The 13748-nt window shown below is 37.2% G+C and overlaps 1 protein-coding gene across 1 annotated transcript; it reads left to right on the top strand.

Moving 5' to 3' along the window:
* The first annotated feature begins 7014 nt into the window (after positions 1–7014).
* On the top strand, positions 7015–8369 carry LOC105444123 (NACHT, LRR and PYD domains-containing protein 3-like). Its single transcript, XM_030988895.1, has 2 exons — positions 7015–7773; positions 8355–8369. Exons 1-2 carry the CDS (start codon positions 7015–7017, stop codon positions 8367–8369), a joined length of 774 nt encoding a protein of 257 aa, XP_030844755.1.
* The last annotated feature ends 5379 nt before the right edge of the window (positions 8370–13748 follow it).

Genomic DNA, 13748 nt, shown 5'->3' with positions numbered 1-13748 from the left:
ATTCTTGTAGAAAGGACCAACATATTGTATGTGACTCCTACGTTGAAGATCTTACTATGCTTACACCAAACAATTCAAACATCAGGGAGTTGATTATACATTCTGATTCTAACGTCAAAGATTTACTAACACCAAGAGACTCCGCCATCATTGAGATACTTCAGCCAAAAGATTATTGCACCAACAGGTTACTTACACCAAGAGATTCTTGCATCCAGGAGTCACTAACATCTAGAGATTCTTGCATCCAGAAGCCACTTACACCTAGAGATTCTTTCATCCAGGAAACTTTTACTTCAAGAGATTCCTACACAAGTGAGTCACTTACAACAGGGGATTCCTTCACCAATACATCACTTACGCTGGGGGACTCCTACATCCAGGAGTTACTCACAGCAAGAGATTCCCACACTAACGAGTTACTGACACCAACAGATGCTAATGAGCCACTTACACCAGGAGACATCTACTACAGCAATACGTCACTTATGCCAGGAGACTCCTACATCCAAGAGTTATTAGCACCAAGAGATTCTGACATCCGAGACTTACTGACACCAACAGATTCATATGCTAACGAGTCACTTACACCAGGAGACTCCTACACCCAGGACTTACTTACATGTACACCTAGAGGTTCTGACATCCGGAAGTTATTGACACCAAGAGATGTTTACACCAATTTGTCACTTACACCAGGAGACTCCTACACCCAGGACTTACTTACACCTAGAGGTTCTGACATCCGGAAGTTTTTGACACCAAGAGATGTTTACACCAATTTGTCAATTGCACCAGGAGACTCCTACACCCAGGACTTACTTACACCTAGAGGTTCTGACATCCGGAAGTTATTGACACCAAGAGATGTTTACCCCAATTTGTCAATTGCACCAGGAGACTCCTACACCCAGGAGTTACTAACAACACCAAGAGATTCCTACACCAATGAGCCATTTACACAAGGACATTCCTACACCAATACGTCACTTACTGGGGACAAACTGATTTCACCTACATCTGGCTTAGACTGTGATGCTGTACAACATGGACCTTCACGTGGAAAGGTAAGCAGGCTTGCATGCTGATCGTTTGTGTTCATTACTTTTTTTTAAATATTCTAATTGAACTGACATTGGAGAAAAACAATCAATGTGCAGATATATGTAAAGGTAAATCGAAATCATGACATTATATGCACCTCAACAATTGCTCTACTTTATTTGGCCATGCAACGTTCATAATTAATCCCAAGGATATCTGCACAAGATACATTCCAGACTTCAGACAATCCAATTAAATGAAATTTTGAAGAATGCATCAAATCAAAATTTCATTTAATTGGATTGTCTGAAGTCTGGAATGTATCTTGTGCAGATATCCTTGGGATAGATGGTTATACTTTGGAAGTGAATTGCCGGGACCCTGGTTTACGGGGAGGAGGTGTTGGAGTCTATGTTCATTCTTCTTTGAAATATAACATGTTAAAGTATGATATTGACTTTGCTGAATCACTATGGCTTGAGGTTCAGATCGGTGATCGTTCCGTTGTTGTAGGTGTCATTTATAGAAAACCAAACACTGATATTTTCCAGTTTCAAGAGAGTTTATTGTCTGTGTTAGAAAGGATTAAAGTTGATAAAAAGTTGTGTATTTTAATGGGTGATTTCAATATTGATTTGTATAATCCCAGCGTAAATGCTGAAATGTTAGTTACTTCCTTAGTGTGTTTGGGGATACACCAATTAATTAAGACACTTACGAGGGTAACACCCATGTCAGGTTCCTTAATTGATCATATTTACACAAACATGGGTGCAGATCGTATATGTGCTGGTACAATTGTAACTGACGTTTCTGATCATTTCCCTATATTTGCTATTTTTGAAGATAGCTCCGTAAAATTACAACCACAAGGAGAAGTACAATATAGAAGTTATAAAAACTATGAGAAAGAACAGTTTTGGGATAGTCTACTCTTGGAATCATGGGAAAATGTATATGAATGTACTGATGTTAATAAAGCATATGATATATTTGTACAATCATTCATAGGTATATGTGATCAATATGCTCCGATTGTTCATCGTCACTCTTCCAGGAGGAAAAATGATAAACCATGGCTGACTAGAGCTATTAAGAAGTCAATTAAAAAGAAACATAAATTGTATGGTAAAGTATTAAAATCAAATTATAGTGAAGATAATTTGAAAAAATATAGGACATATAGAAATGTTTTAACTACAGTTTTGAGGAATACGAAGAGGAAATATTACAGTGATGTATTTGAAATGTATAAAGGTGATACGGCGCAAACATGGAAGTCAATAAATAAGCTATTGAAGAGTGGAAACAGTAAAGTAAAAACGTCACATGTAGATAAGCTCTGTGTTGATGAAAATGGTAGTAAGAAAGTTGTAACTTCAGGGAAAGAAATATCAGAAGGCTTTAATGATTTTTTTTGTGAACGTTGGGCCTAACCTTGCTAAATCTATTAAAGGTAATGTTGACGATGTTATTACATTCAAAGGTTATCTTAGTGATGGAATAATTGACTCTATGTTTTGGGAACCAGTTACTCATTATGAGGTACAGGACTATTTATTAACTTTAAATGTAAAGAAAGCTTGCGGCTTTGATGATATTCCAGCCCGATTACTGAAGGATGCTGCTGAAGTAATTGCAAAACCATTATCTTATATTTATAATCAGTCATTATTGAACGGTGTGTTCCCAGAGGCAATGAAAGTAGCCAAAGTTACACCAATTTTTAAAAAAGGGGATAAAAATGTCCCAGGCAATTATAGACCTATTTCAGTTTTGCCTCTTTTGGCCAAAATATTTGAGAAATTAGTAAACAAGAGGCTACTTGATTATTTTGAAAGAAATGATGTCTTGTATAAGCACCAGTATGGCTTTCGTAAACATTATAGTACTAAGTTGTCTTTAATTAATTTGGTTAATGATGTGCTTAAATCACTGGATAAGGGCAGTGTAACACTAGGTGTATTCCTAGATTTCCAGAAAGCTTTTGATACAATTGATCACGCAATATTGGCTGGAAAATTAGAACATTATGGAATAAGGGGCCTGCCTCTCCAGTGGTTTAAAGATTATCTTTGTAATAGATTTCAGTTTGTGAACTTTGATGGACATAGCTCATTGAAGCTGATAATAACATGTGGTGTACCTCAGGGTTCTGTGTTGGGACCTACCCTGTTTTTGTTGTACATAAACGATTTGCCAAACTCAACAAATTATTTTAATTTTAGACTTTTTGCCGATGATTCTAACTTATTTCATACGTTTCCACCGAGACAGAATTCAATTGATATGGATAATATAGTTAATATGCATCTTGATAAGGTGACCATATGGTGTAAGGTGAATAAACTTACAGTCAATCTCTTAAAGACTAATTATTTGTTAATAAGAGGGAGTAGGCAATCAGTAGTAACTCAAGGGGTGCTAAAAATAGCAGAGACTGAAATAGCCCAGGTTGATGTTGCATCATTTGTAGGAATTTATATAGATCAACACTTGACGTGGAAACCTCATATCCAAAGGGTTAATAAGTTTATTAGGAAAAGGGTTGGTGTTTTATATAGATTAAGACAGTTTGTGCCAAGGCGTGTTTTGTTGTTACTGTATAAGACGTTAATTCAACCGCATATGACCTACGGAATTGAGGTTTGGGGAAGTAATTATGAAATGAACATGAAGTGTTTATTATTAAGCCAAAAGATGGCACTAAGAGTTATAACGTTTAGTCCAATTAGGACTCATTCACAACCGATATTCCAGGAGCTAAAATTATTGAATGTGTATCAACTCCATAAATTATCTATTTGTGTTTTTATGTATCAATTATTGAATGATAAATTGCCACAGTCTCTAATTCAGTATTGCTGTTTCATAGAGCACAACTATGAGACTAGACAAAGAGAAAGTAAGAAGTTAAGTGTGCCTAAAGTAAGGACAACGCAAGGTAAATTCTCAATGTCATACAGAGGCACACGCTTTTGGAATGATCTACCCCTTTCTGTACGGGAGAAAGCATCAGTATCTTGCTTTCGTAGAACTCTTATATCACAAATGTTAATAGAATAGTTGTTTATAACTTAGAACCAAGGCTCTTGCCTTTTTGTAAATATTATGTTATATAATTCTTCATCTTTTATTTAGTGTAAAATACCAAAGCTTTGTATATAAGCACAGAACATATTTACCCTAGATGTAGAATAATTTGTAGCTTAGGTATGAATTCAATAGTTATTCATATTTATTCATTACATTCTCATTTATTGCTGTGATACTTTTTGTGTTAGTGGTACTAGACACGATTATCATTAAATGCTATTTTCTGGTCCCATTTATCCTTTCAATGTTAATTAATCATTCACATTTGATTGTTATATATTGATGTACTTTTTGTTTTGGATAATAAACTTCAAACTCAAACTCAAACTCAAACTCAATTAACCCATGCCCTGTATACTTTATTTTGCATAGATTAGTGGACTAATTGGAGTATCTCTTAATTTGCAGGAGATGGCACATACATCATCAAGATCATCGTGCCACAAAACGGATAGCTTGAAAGGAACAGTTGATGTGATGTTATCACAGCAGCCGTACCTGACCGAGTTACTGCTTTTTAAAGCGGGGGATGTGGAGCTCAATCCGGGTCCTCTTCATGGGTACTACAATTTAAGTTATTAAAATGAGAGAAGACATAAAACAGGCAATAACAAATCTATCAACACTTAAATGTCTGGAGTGGTATGTAGAGAGCCAATTTCTTGCTTTGTGACCACCTAAAATGTAACGAAATTGTAATAATATAGTTGGGAGAATTAAGGAATCGATCAGATCAGCTTTTCCAAATGTGTATCATTAATAATGGCCTGTTTTCACTTATATTGTAAGATTATCTTTACTTGTACATCTAGCATTGAAGTCACTACCTTAGCACCACTTTCTCTCATCTTAACGATGTTACAAAGCTAAATGAATTAGCACAGACGACATGCACCATGTAAACCCATGCATACACACGCTCAACTCGTACATTCGCAACCATATTATGTAATATATATAAATGCCTGTGCATGGGATGTGCATGCGAGGCTTCTGCATTTCAAAACATTTTGTTTTCTTTTCTTGTGTTGTTTGTTTACTTCTCTTTTTATTTAAACAAACAAATTAAATTATTCTTTTTTTTTGTACATGATGGAATTTTTAAAAGTAATTGTTACTTCTTTAGGATATCGGAGTCATGTTGTACATTTATTTATTGTTTGTTCAAACCAATTATCAACCATGTCCTGGACATGTCAACATGAAATATTTTGTTACTTTATGTTTGGAAATGAAAAAAAATGAAATAAAAATGAATTTGTTTCCCCTTTTCATGAGTAAAAATAATGAAAGTATTTATTTTCTTGAATACATGGATTTTAATCTACTGTTCTCTTCTTTTTGTATTCTTTTAGATCGATAGATAGTGTACTGCAGGAGAGTGAACTGATCTTGCTCGCTAAAGAAGTTCCAGGCAACTGCTATGAATACATGTGCATTGGTCTTGGTTTCAGCTTAGCTCAGAGCCGGAATGTACTGACCCAACATCATTTGAACATCCCAGGAGCCCTGATCGAGTTATTCTGCGAATGGAAAGTCAAGCAGAGAGGTGGCACTGATTGCAGAGCGCTTCTCGGAGAAATTCTTAAAAATGCTGATATGGGTGCACTTCAGACAAAATTATTGGAAGGTAACTTTTCCATTGTACTTGTATTTTGTCTTTTCTGTTACATGAATTTCGTCATTTCATGCGTAATCACAGAGGTACATGATAATGATAAACATTGTGATACACATATACAACGGACAGTGAGAAATAGATACGAAAGCGTGAATGATTTTATCCGCATTAAAAACACAGTTAAAATTTATCAAATATTATAACTTAAAAAGGAGAAGTATTATCAGCCAAGAAAAATGTATGGCTTAGGCTTGCAAATCTTATCCACTTTAATCTACTTTAATTCATTTACAATGTTACAAGATATGGACAAAAAGAGAAAGGTGCGGAAGTATACTCCAGCTTTGCTTATTATTTACACAGAAATTCACTGTTTTGTATGTGGACATTTTTACAACATTTATTAACAAAATGTTAACTGTTCTTTTATGTACTTTTATTTATGTTCTTAAGGTGAATATCTTACATCTGGAACCTCACAGTCTGGTAAGTGTACTTTACACATTTTACACAAAAGACCATTCGTTCATCAGGGGACTTTAGTGTCTTATTTTTAACAACTCCAACAATTGAAATAATTGCAGCTATACTGCATTTTCAAAGTAGTTCCAGATCAATGTAGGTTTGGTTTAGATAAATATTATATATTTCAATGTGAAAATTAATTAAGATTAGATACTCTGTTCTCTCATTATCTGCTCATATTAAGAATAAAATTAGGTTAGGGTGGACTTTCTTTTTAAAGCGAGCTCTTTGACATAATACTATTATGAGCATTGATCAATGTTATAATATTAATTATATTAATGGTGGCTTCTTATGGCGCACATGTCCGTCACGTTGTGACGCTCCTGTCGCTGCCCCGATTATTACCCCGGCTTTAGCAAAGCAGCCACTGCGGCGCTCTAGCATTTCAAGGAATTAATTCCTGCCAGGTACACATTTACATCATGTAAATCATCTATTCATAATATATCTATAATATACCGTCGAAGGCTGATAGTAATTGCATGATCGACCCATATCATTTCATTTGTAATGGGTTGTGTCGCAGGATGTGTAGCAACCCTGTAGATATTTGATTTGTCCCTATATTCACCACCAAAAGGTGTCATTTGCCTTTCTGGACGCGTTAGGCATTTAATATCTGTGTCCTTATTTGTAACATCTATTGAAATAGATATTTCGTTGAAATAACATGAATTGTTTTTAATCTCCGTACAGATCCTATACTAGATACTTCCCTACCAAACATGACTGAGGCACAGGTTCTCCAGTGTGGGGAAGACTTGAAGACATTCTATCGCGGACAAATGTGCAAAATCAAACCTAACCCGCTTGATTTCAATATCATCCTTGAATTCGAGCAAATTTACACAAACTTAACCCTGCTCAGGAGCGAAAAGGGAACAAGGAGAACCAAAATGCCACTGGATTACACTGATCTTCTTACTACACAGATTAATGGGGAAATTCCTAAGCGTCTTCTGGTTGAAGGTGAAGGGGGTGTAGGTAAAACGACCTTCTGTTCGAAGATCGCATGGGATTGGGTCAATGGATCTCCAGAGTTTCAGAACTTCAGTTGGGTTCTGGTTATACCCCTGCGCAATGTTGTAAAGGGTCAGACAATTGGTGATATTATGTTAAACTATCTCTCTGATAGTAATGCTGTAAGCCCTAGACAGATCGATAATTACATATTGTCTCAACCTACAAAGGTTCTGATTGTACTTGATGGACTAGATGAGTATGATGGGGACCTCTCTACCACAGCAAGCTCAGATATTTCTCAGATTCTACGATCGGAGAAATTCAAGGAATGCATTGTTCTGGTGACAACAAGACCATGGAGGGCGGAACAGATCAAATCCAACGAAGGATTGAGTAGGTTGTATGCATTCATTGCAGTAGAAGGATTTAGTGCTGATAATGTCTCAAAATACATCAAGAGGTACTTCATAAATGATGAAAAGGCGGGATCAGAACTCAGTCGGTTTATTGAAGTGAATGATGTAATCAAGGAGAATATGTCACCCTTCCCAATTTTCGTAGCAATGCTATGTATCTTATGGGAACATTGTGACAGAGAGAAAAGAGAAACAATACGAAGACTGAAGACATTTTCTCAATTATTTGAACAAATGATCATGTATCTAAGAGACCATTATGTGTCAAAGGTTGTCAAAGTGTTACGTAAAGCACATCTGGACAAGGAAATGGAAAGTATCAAGCTTTGTTTGCAAAGCATAGGATCGATTGCATTCTCAGGACTACTGAACAAGAAATTAGTTTTTAATGAGGAGGACTTCAGCTCGTGCAAGGATGCCATGGAGACATGTTGCAGAATCGGAGTTCTGAGTCAGGAAAATCGAAATGTTTCCGGATGGAAAAGAACCTTAACTGCTCCACAGTCTGTAATCACTAGTGTCTTCTTCCCTCACAAATTATTTCAAGAATATATTGCATCTGTTTATCTTGCCTCTCTATATGACACGAATCGCGAAGAGTACAGTAGGTCGATGGGTGAGGTACTGATGAGCAAGAACCCACAAGAATTCCGTTACCTCTTGTATTTCACTGCTGCCCTTGGAAGGGAGGTGGGACTTGATATTGTCAAGAAAATACAACAAAAGGACTTCCCAAATGTACGACAGAGAACGAGAAACAATGATTTTCTAGCAGATATCACTTTTGAAGCGTATGATAAGGATACAGCGAAAGCAGTAGGACAACATATATTTGCAGACGAGAAAAAGTTGACCTTCGATAAAGACAAGCCTGCTCACACAGTGTCAGGTTACCTCTTCGTCATGGAACAGCATGGAATGGTTTGTTATAACAGGCCTGTAATTAGGATTTTTTTTTTTGGGGGGGGGGGGGGGGGGAGGGGTGGTGCAGACATAATATGAAGTGGACTCTTTCGTGGGCAGGATGAGGGCCTGTGAAGTTGATCCCCCCTCCCCCCCCCCCCCCCCCCCCCCCCCCCTCTTTAGGTAGGGAAAAATTTGCATTTTTCTGTCCTACCTGCAGATGTTGTTTGCATTGCAGGATTGTTTCGTTTACCGATATCAGATTGAGAATCATCCTCCTTGTTACACGCATGCATTGTACAAAACAGAACATTATAGAAACATTACATTAACCTGATTGACCTACTATGCATACTGCCAGTTGAACGTCAGGAAATTATAAATATAGCCTGAGAAAGAATTATATTTATACTGAAACTAGAAAACAAGTTCTGATAATTCGAATAATGGTTTTATGTATATATATTAGATAGCTTAGACAGATACCGAGATGTGATTGGTCCAGAGCTCGTCACGTGATATCAATTGCGAGGATCCAAATTGTTATATTTTTCTGGCCGGTCACTTTTCGGTGTTATATTTTACCGGCTGGTGAAATGAATATATTTTTAATCAATGCATGTCGCCCTCTTGAGGACTGTATGTCACCAATTACACACATTACACCATAACCGAGGGTCATTTTATTTTTTCAATATTGGTTCACTAATTTTTTTTTTCCCTTGAAATTATTTTTTCCACATGTTTTTTTTTTCTTCCCAAAAATGCTTTTTGGGGTAATTTTTTTTTTCTTTCCCGAAAAATGCTTTGTAGGGTAAGAATTTTTGTTTTTCGATTTTTTTGTTTGTTTTTTTGTTTTTTGTTTTTTTTTTCCCCAAATTTTTTTTTGATTTTTTTTTTTTCTTTCTTGAACTATCTCGACAGATTATTTTTACGTAATTTTGATTGTCCCCGAAAAAAAAAATAATTAAAATTTCGGGCAAACAAAAATATGGACCCCCCCCCCCCAACAAAAAAAACAAAAACAAAGGCTATCTAATATAACAGTTATTGACTGGCAGGGGGTATATAACATTCTTTGGACCTGAAGGGAGTTATATTTTCCCTCGTGACCATATTTTCCCTCAGCGCTGTGCGCTTCAGGAAAATATAACCACTTGGGAAATATAACTCCCTTCAGCGGTCCAAATAATGTTTTATATACCTCACTTAAGAAATCCAGCCATCTGATTGGTCGAATTGCATTCATAAACTTCAACTGTTCCTGTAAAATTCCCGGTAACCATGCATAAAACATTTCAATATTTTTAATAACCATGGTTATTAAAAAAATAGGTCAGTCTCCATGGTTACCCCATAGGTTTACATGTTAAAAAATGGTTTGAGCGATGGAGGATACCATACGTGTGCGAAAAATTGGTCGGCAATTTCAATACAATTGAATCTCGATCGATCTTACCGACAATTTTATCTTGCATTGTTGACATGAAGACGAAAATTAACTCTCAAAAACAAAAAAACAACATCTGCCGATAGATCTTGATCTAAGTTCGTGCCAATATGCATTGCAAAAGTAAAAGAAAGGTCCGTTTCATGGAGCTTTTGCGAAGCATCCCTCACGCGGAGCCGTTTTCAATCCATTTTAATGTATATATTGGAGAAAACTGCCCAGCATGTTAACGTCGCGCGATAGCCGAGTGGTCTAAGCGTTGGTTTTCGATACACCTCTTGTTTTACGCAAGAGTTCGAATCCCGTCTTCGACAAAAATGTAAATTATTTTTTATTTTTTATTTTTTAGTCTATTTTTTTCGGCATATAAAAGTATTAATGACTGCTTTAATATTCGAGAAATAGTTGTTTTCATACGCTCTCGGGAAGGTTACAATTGGGCTATTCCCCTCGGCAAGCCTCGGGGAATAGCACAATTCTAACCTTCCCTTGAGCGTAATAAAACAACTATTTCTCTCAAAGCAGTCATTAATACTATAATATTACACCCCCTGCCAGTCAATAACTGTATAATATATACCGAGGCCTGTATAACACGTCAGGATCATTATAGCAAAAAGAATTGTATAGTAACGTGTATATGTCTATTTCAGGAAACTTTGGTGTTCAGAGACAGATCATGTGGCCCGACTGTATCACGTGACCTAGCAGACGTCCTATTCGCATCGAACTCATTATCAAGATTAAAGTTTTATCGTACAACATTGGATGATGACTTCTATCAGTTAATGCGTACACATTTGTCTACAATGGCGGTAAATATATAAATATTTAAACAGAATACTTATGATTACAATTAGTTTTTATCAGAAGAATTTATGTCATTATGTTATACACAAACCACTCCTTTGGTCAATCGATGCCTATATTTTAGTGGAAAATTGCATATGTTCAGAGAGGCGAAGAAAGTAACCAAAGTGTTTAAGATGCCTTGGATTAAATCTAAAAGTACCTTTGTGAAGACTAACTGATCAGAGAAACAGTGATGATCGGACAAATAATTTTCAAATTGGTGAGAATTAATATGCAGGTCGATAAATAATAATTAAAAGTAATGATAACATTATAATAATGATAATATAATATGAGATTTGGAATGTCGCAAACCCTCTTCAAATCAAATTCACAATTCGCAATTTTGAAAAAAAGTAATCACATACAAGCATCTGCATTATAAATAAAGCAACAGCAGTAAGATAGAAAATACAAACATTTTAGAACAAATGATCATATACTTTGTTAAAAAAGTTACCCCAAGTGTCCGGTCCTACTTATAAGTAATTCGTTTTTTGTAAATAAAGAATTTAATGAAAACGTATCACCGTAAAGCAGGTTGGCAACTAGAGGTGGGAGGGGGGGGGGGGCCTTTACGGGTATTTTTTACTTGAGCAGTCATGGAAACAATAGTTCTTGACGGATAGCACAACTGCAATGGGCCATGAGATATCTGCATTTGAGGACAAATATGTCTGCTCCATCAAGAAACAGTTGTATTTAAAATTCTTTTTCTTTTTTCATTAGAATGGGAACATCTGTCTGTTTGACATTGGTAAATATGACTAAACTGCCATTCGTTTTCATACTAACAATTTTTTCCCAATGTGAAAGTTACATACAAATCATAAATAGAGTCTGATATTATTTGAAAATAGACTTATTGATAATACTCTACTTTGTCATTTTGCATACAGGGAGATAAATCCTCAATAAATGAGCTGGTTGTAGATCATCAATTCCTAAATGGTCTATGGAGGGTTAATAACGGTGACGTTAATGTGACTATTGGGGACCTATTCCCAAGCTTGACACAATTGATTTTTTCCACTCTTCACACTGTCTCACCGGGAGATGTTGAACGGTTGGCACATTCCACCCTAGCAGTGCTGTCTATTAAGCGGGGGAGGATAGGGAAAAATCTAGTTCCTCTCATTGGGGAACCTACTTCACTGGGGCAACTTTTCTCCAGTTCATTCCCACAACTCACCTGTCTGACCTTCCGAGGGCTAGTAATGTATGGGCGGCCAAACGGGCCAATATCAACAGTCACAAAAACAAACAAAGATGCATACAAACAAACAAAGAAGCATACAAACAAACAAAGGACAGAGCAAAATAGACAAAGTACCCAGAAGAAAGGACCAATTAACAAAGAATAAATCAAAGGTCAGAGCAAAATAGACAAAGTACAGGTCAGAAGAAACAGAGGGCGTTTTGGTTTACGGTAAGCAAATAGACATCAAGCACGAAAACGAGAAAGGACAAACTCAAAAGGACATCAGCTCAGCTACGAAGTGACCCTCAAAGGACAACAGAGGGCGTTTTGGTTTACGGTAAGCAAATAGACATCAAGCACGAAAACGAGAAAGGACAAACTCAAAAGGACATCAGCTCAGCTACGAAGTGACCCTCAAAGGACAACAGAGGGCGTTTTGGTTTACGGTAAGCAAATAGACATCAAGCACGAAAACGAGAAAGGACAAACTCAAAAGGACATCAGCTCAGCTACGAAGTGACCCTCAAAGGACAACAGAGGGCGTCCTCGAGGTTTTTTTCTTTTTAATCTAGGGCCTACTCCAATATAATACGCTGTAGGTCAATACAACAAATATGGGCTTTCATCGAAAGGGTGCGGTGCGGTGCGGTGTGGTGTGCTCAACGCACCCATTCGATAAAAGAGGGGGGCCTTTTCTCGAAAGGGTGCGTTGAGAGCGGAGTACCATTTTAACACACCCTTTCGATGAAAGCGGGGGGGGGGGGGGCTTTTCTCGAAAGGGTGCGTCGACTAGTCTTTCGCATCAGTCGTTTAAAATGAGGATCTCGGACAGAAGGTAATAGTTGCCAATTTAAGTATATCGAAAATGTATTAAATGAAATGGAATGGTCTTGATTACAGAGTGGTCTCTTTGATGGGGGAGACAGAGAGAAGGAAAAAAGGGAAAGGGAAGATAAAAGGAAAGAAAGAAGAATAAGAAGAGAAGAGGGAATAAGGTGGGGGCGAAGGACTCTTGCCCCCCCCCCCCCCGCCAAAAAATAAATCAGAGAGAGAGAGAAAGAGAAGGGAAAGGGAAAGAAGATAAAAGGAAAGAAAGAAGAGGAAAAAGAATAAGAAAAGAGGGAAACAGGGGCGAAGTGCTCTTGCCTCCTCCCTCCCCCCCCCCCGCCAAAAAATAGATAAGAGAGAGAGAAGGGAGAGGGAAAGAAAATATAAGAGGAAAGTAAGAAGAGGAATAAGAAGGAAAGAGGGAAACGGGGGAAGGGCGAAGGGCTCTTGCCCCCCCCCCCCTGCCAACAAAATAAATAAGAGAGAGAAAGAGAGTGAAGGGAAAGGGAAAGAAAATATAAAAGGAAAGAAAGAAGAGGAAAAAGAATAAGAAAAGAGGGAAACAGGGGCGAAGTGCTCTTGCCTCCTCCCTCCCCCCCCCCCCCGCCAAAAAATAAATAAGAGAGAGAGAGAGAATCTGTTCTGATCCTGGTCCTGATCCTCAAGAGGGATATAAAGATGACCAATAAGAACGTTATCGTTCGAGAGAGAGTGTTTGTTGCTTCTAGAACATTTTAGAATTAAGTCCCATCACATTGCAGTTGTGGGGAGGGACTATGATTATATTACCCCCTTGGATGGCTTCCCATAAGAGTCCGGCTTTGAAGGTTTCGACTGCGTCGCAGG

This window comes from Strongylocentrotus purpuratus, unplaced genomic scaffold (genome assembly GCF_000002235.5).
Source record: "Strongylocentrotus purpuratus isolate Spur 01 unplaced genomic scaffold, Spur_5.0 spur5_scaffold_18, whole genome shotgun sequence".
Lineage (NCBI taxonomy): Eukaryota > Metazoa > Echinodermata > Echinoidea > Camarodonta > Strongylocentrotidae > Strongylocentrotus > Strongylocentrotus purpuratus.
Note: the sequence above shows the minus strand (reverse complement) of the source record. Positions and strands in the feature narration are given on the sequence as shown.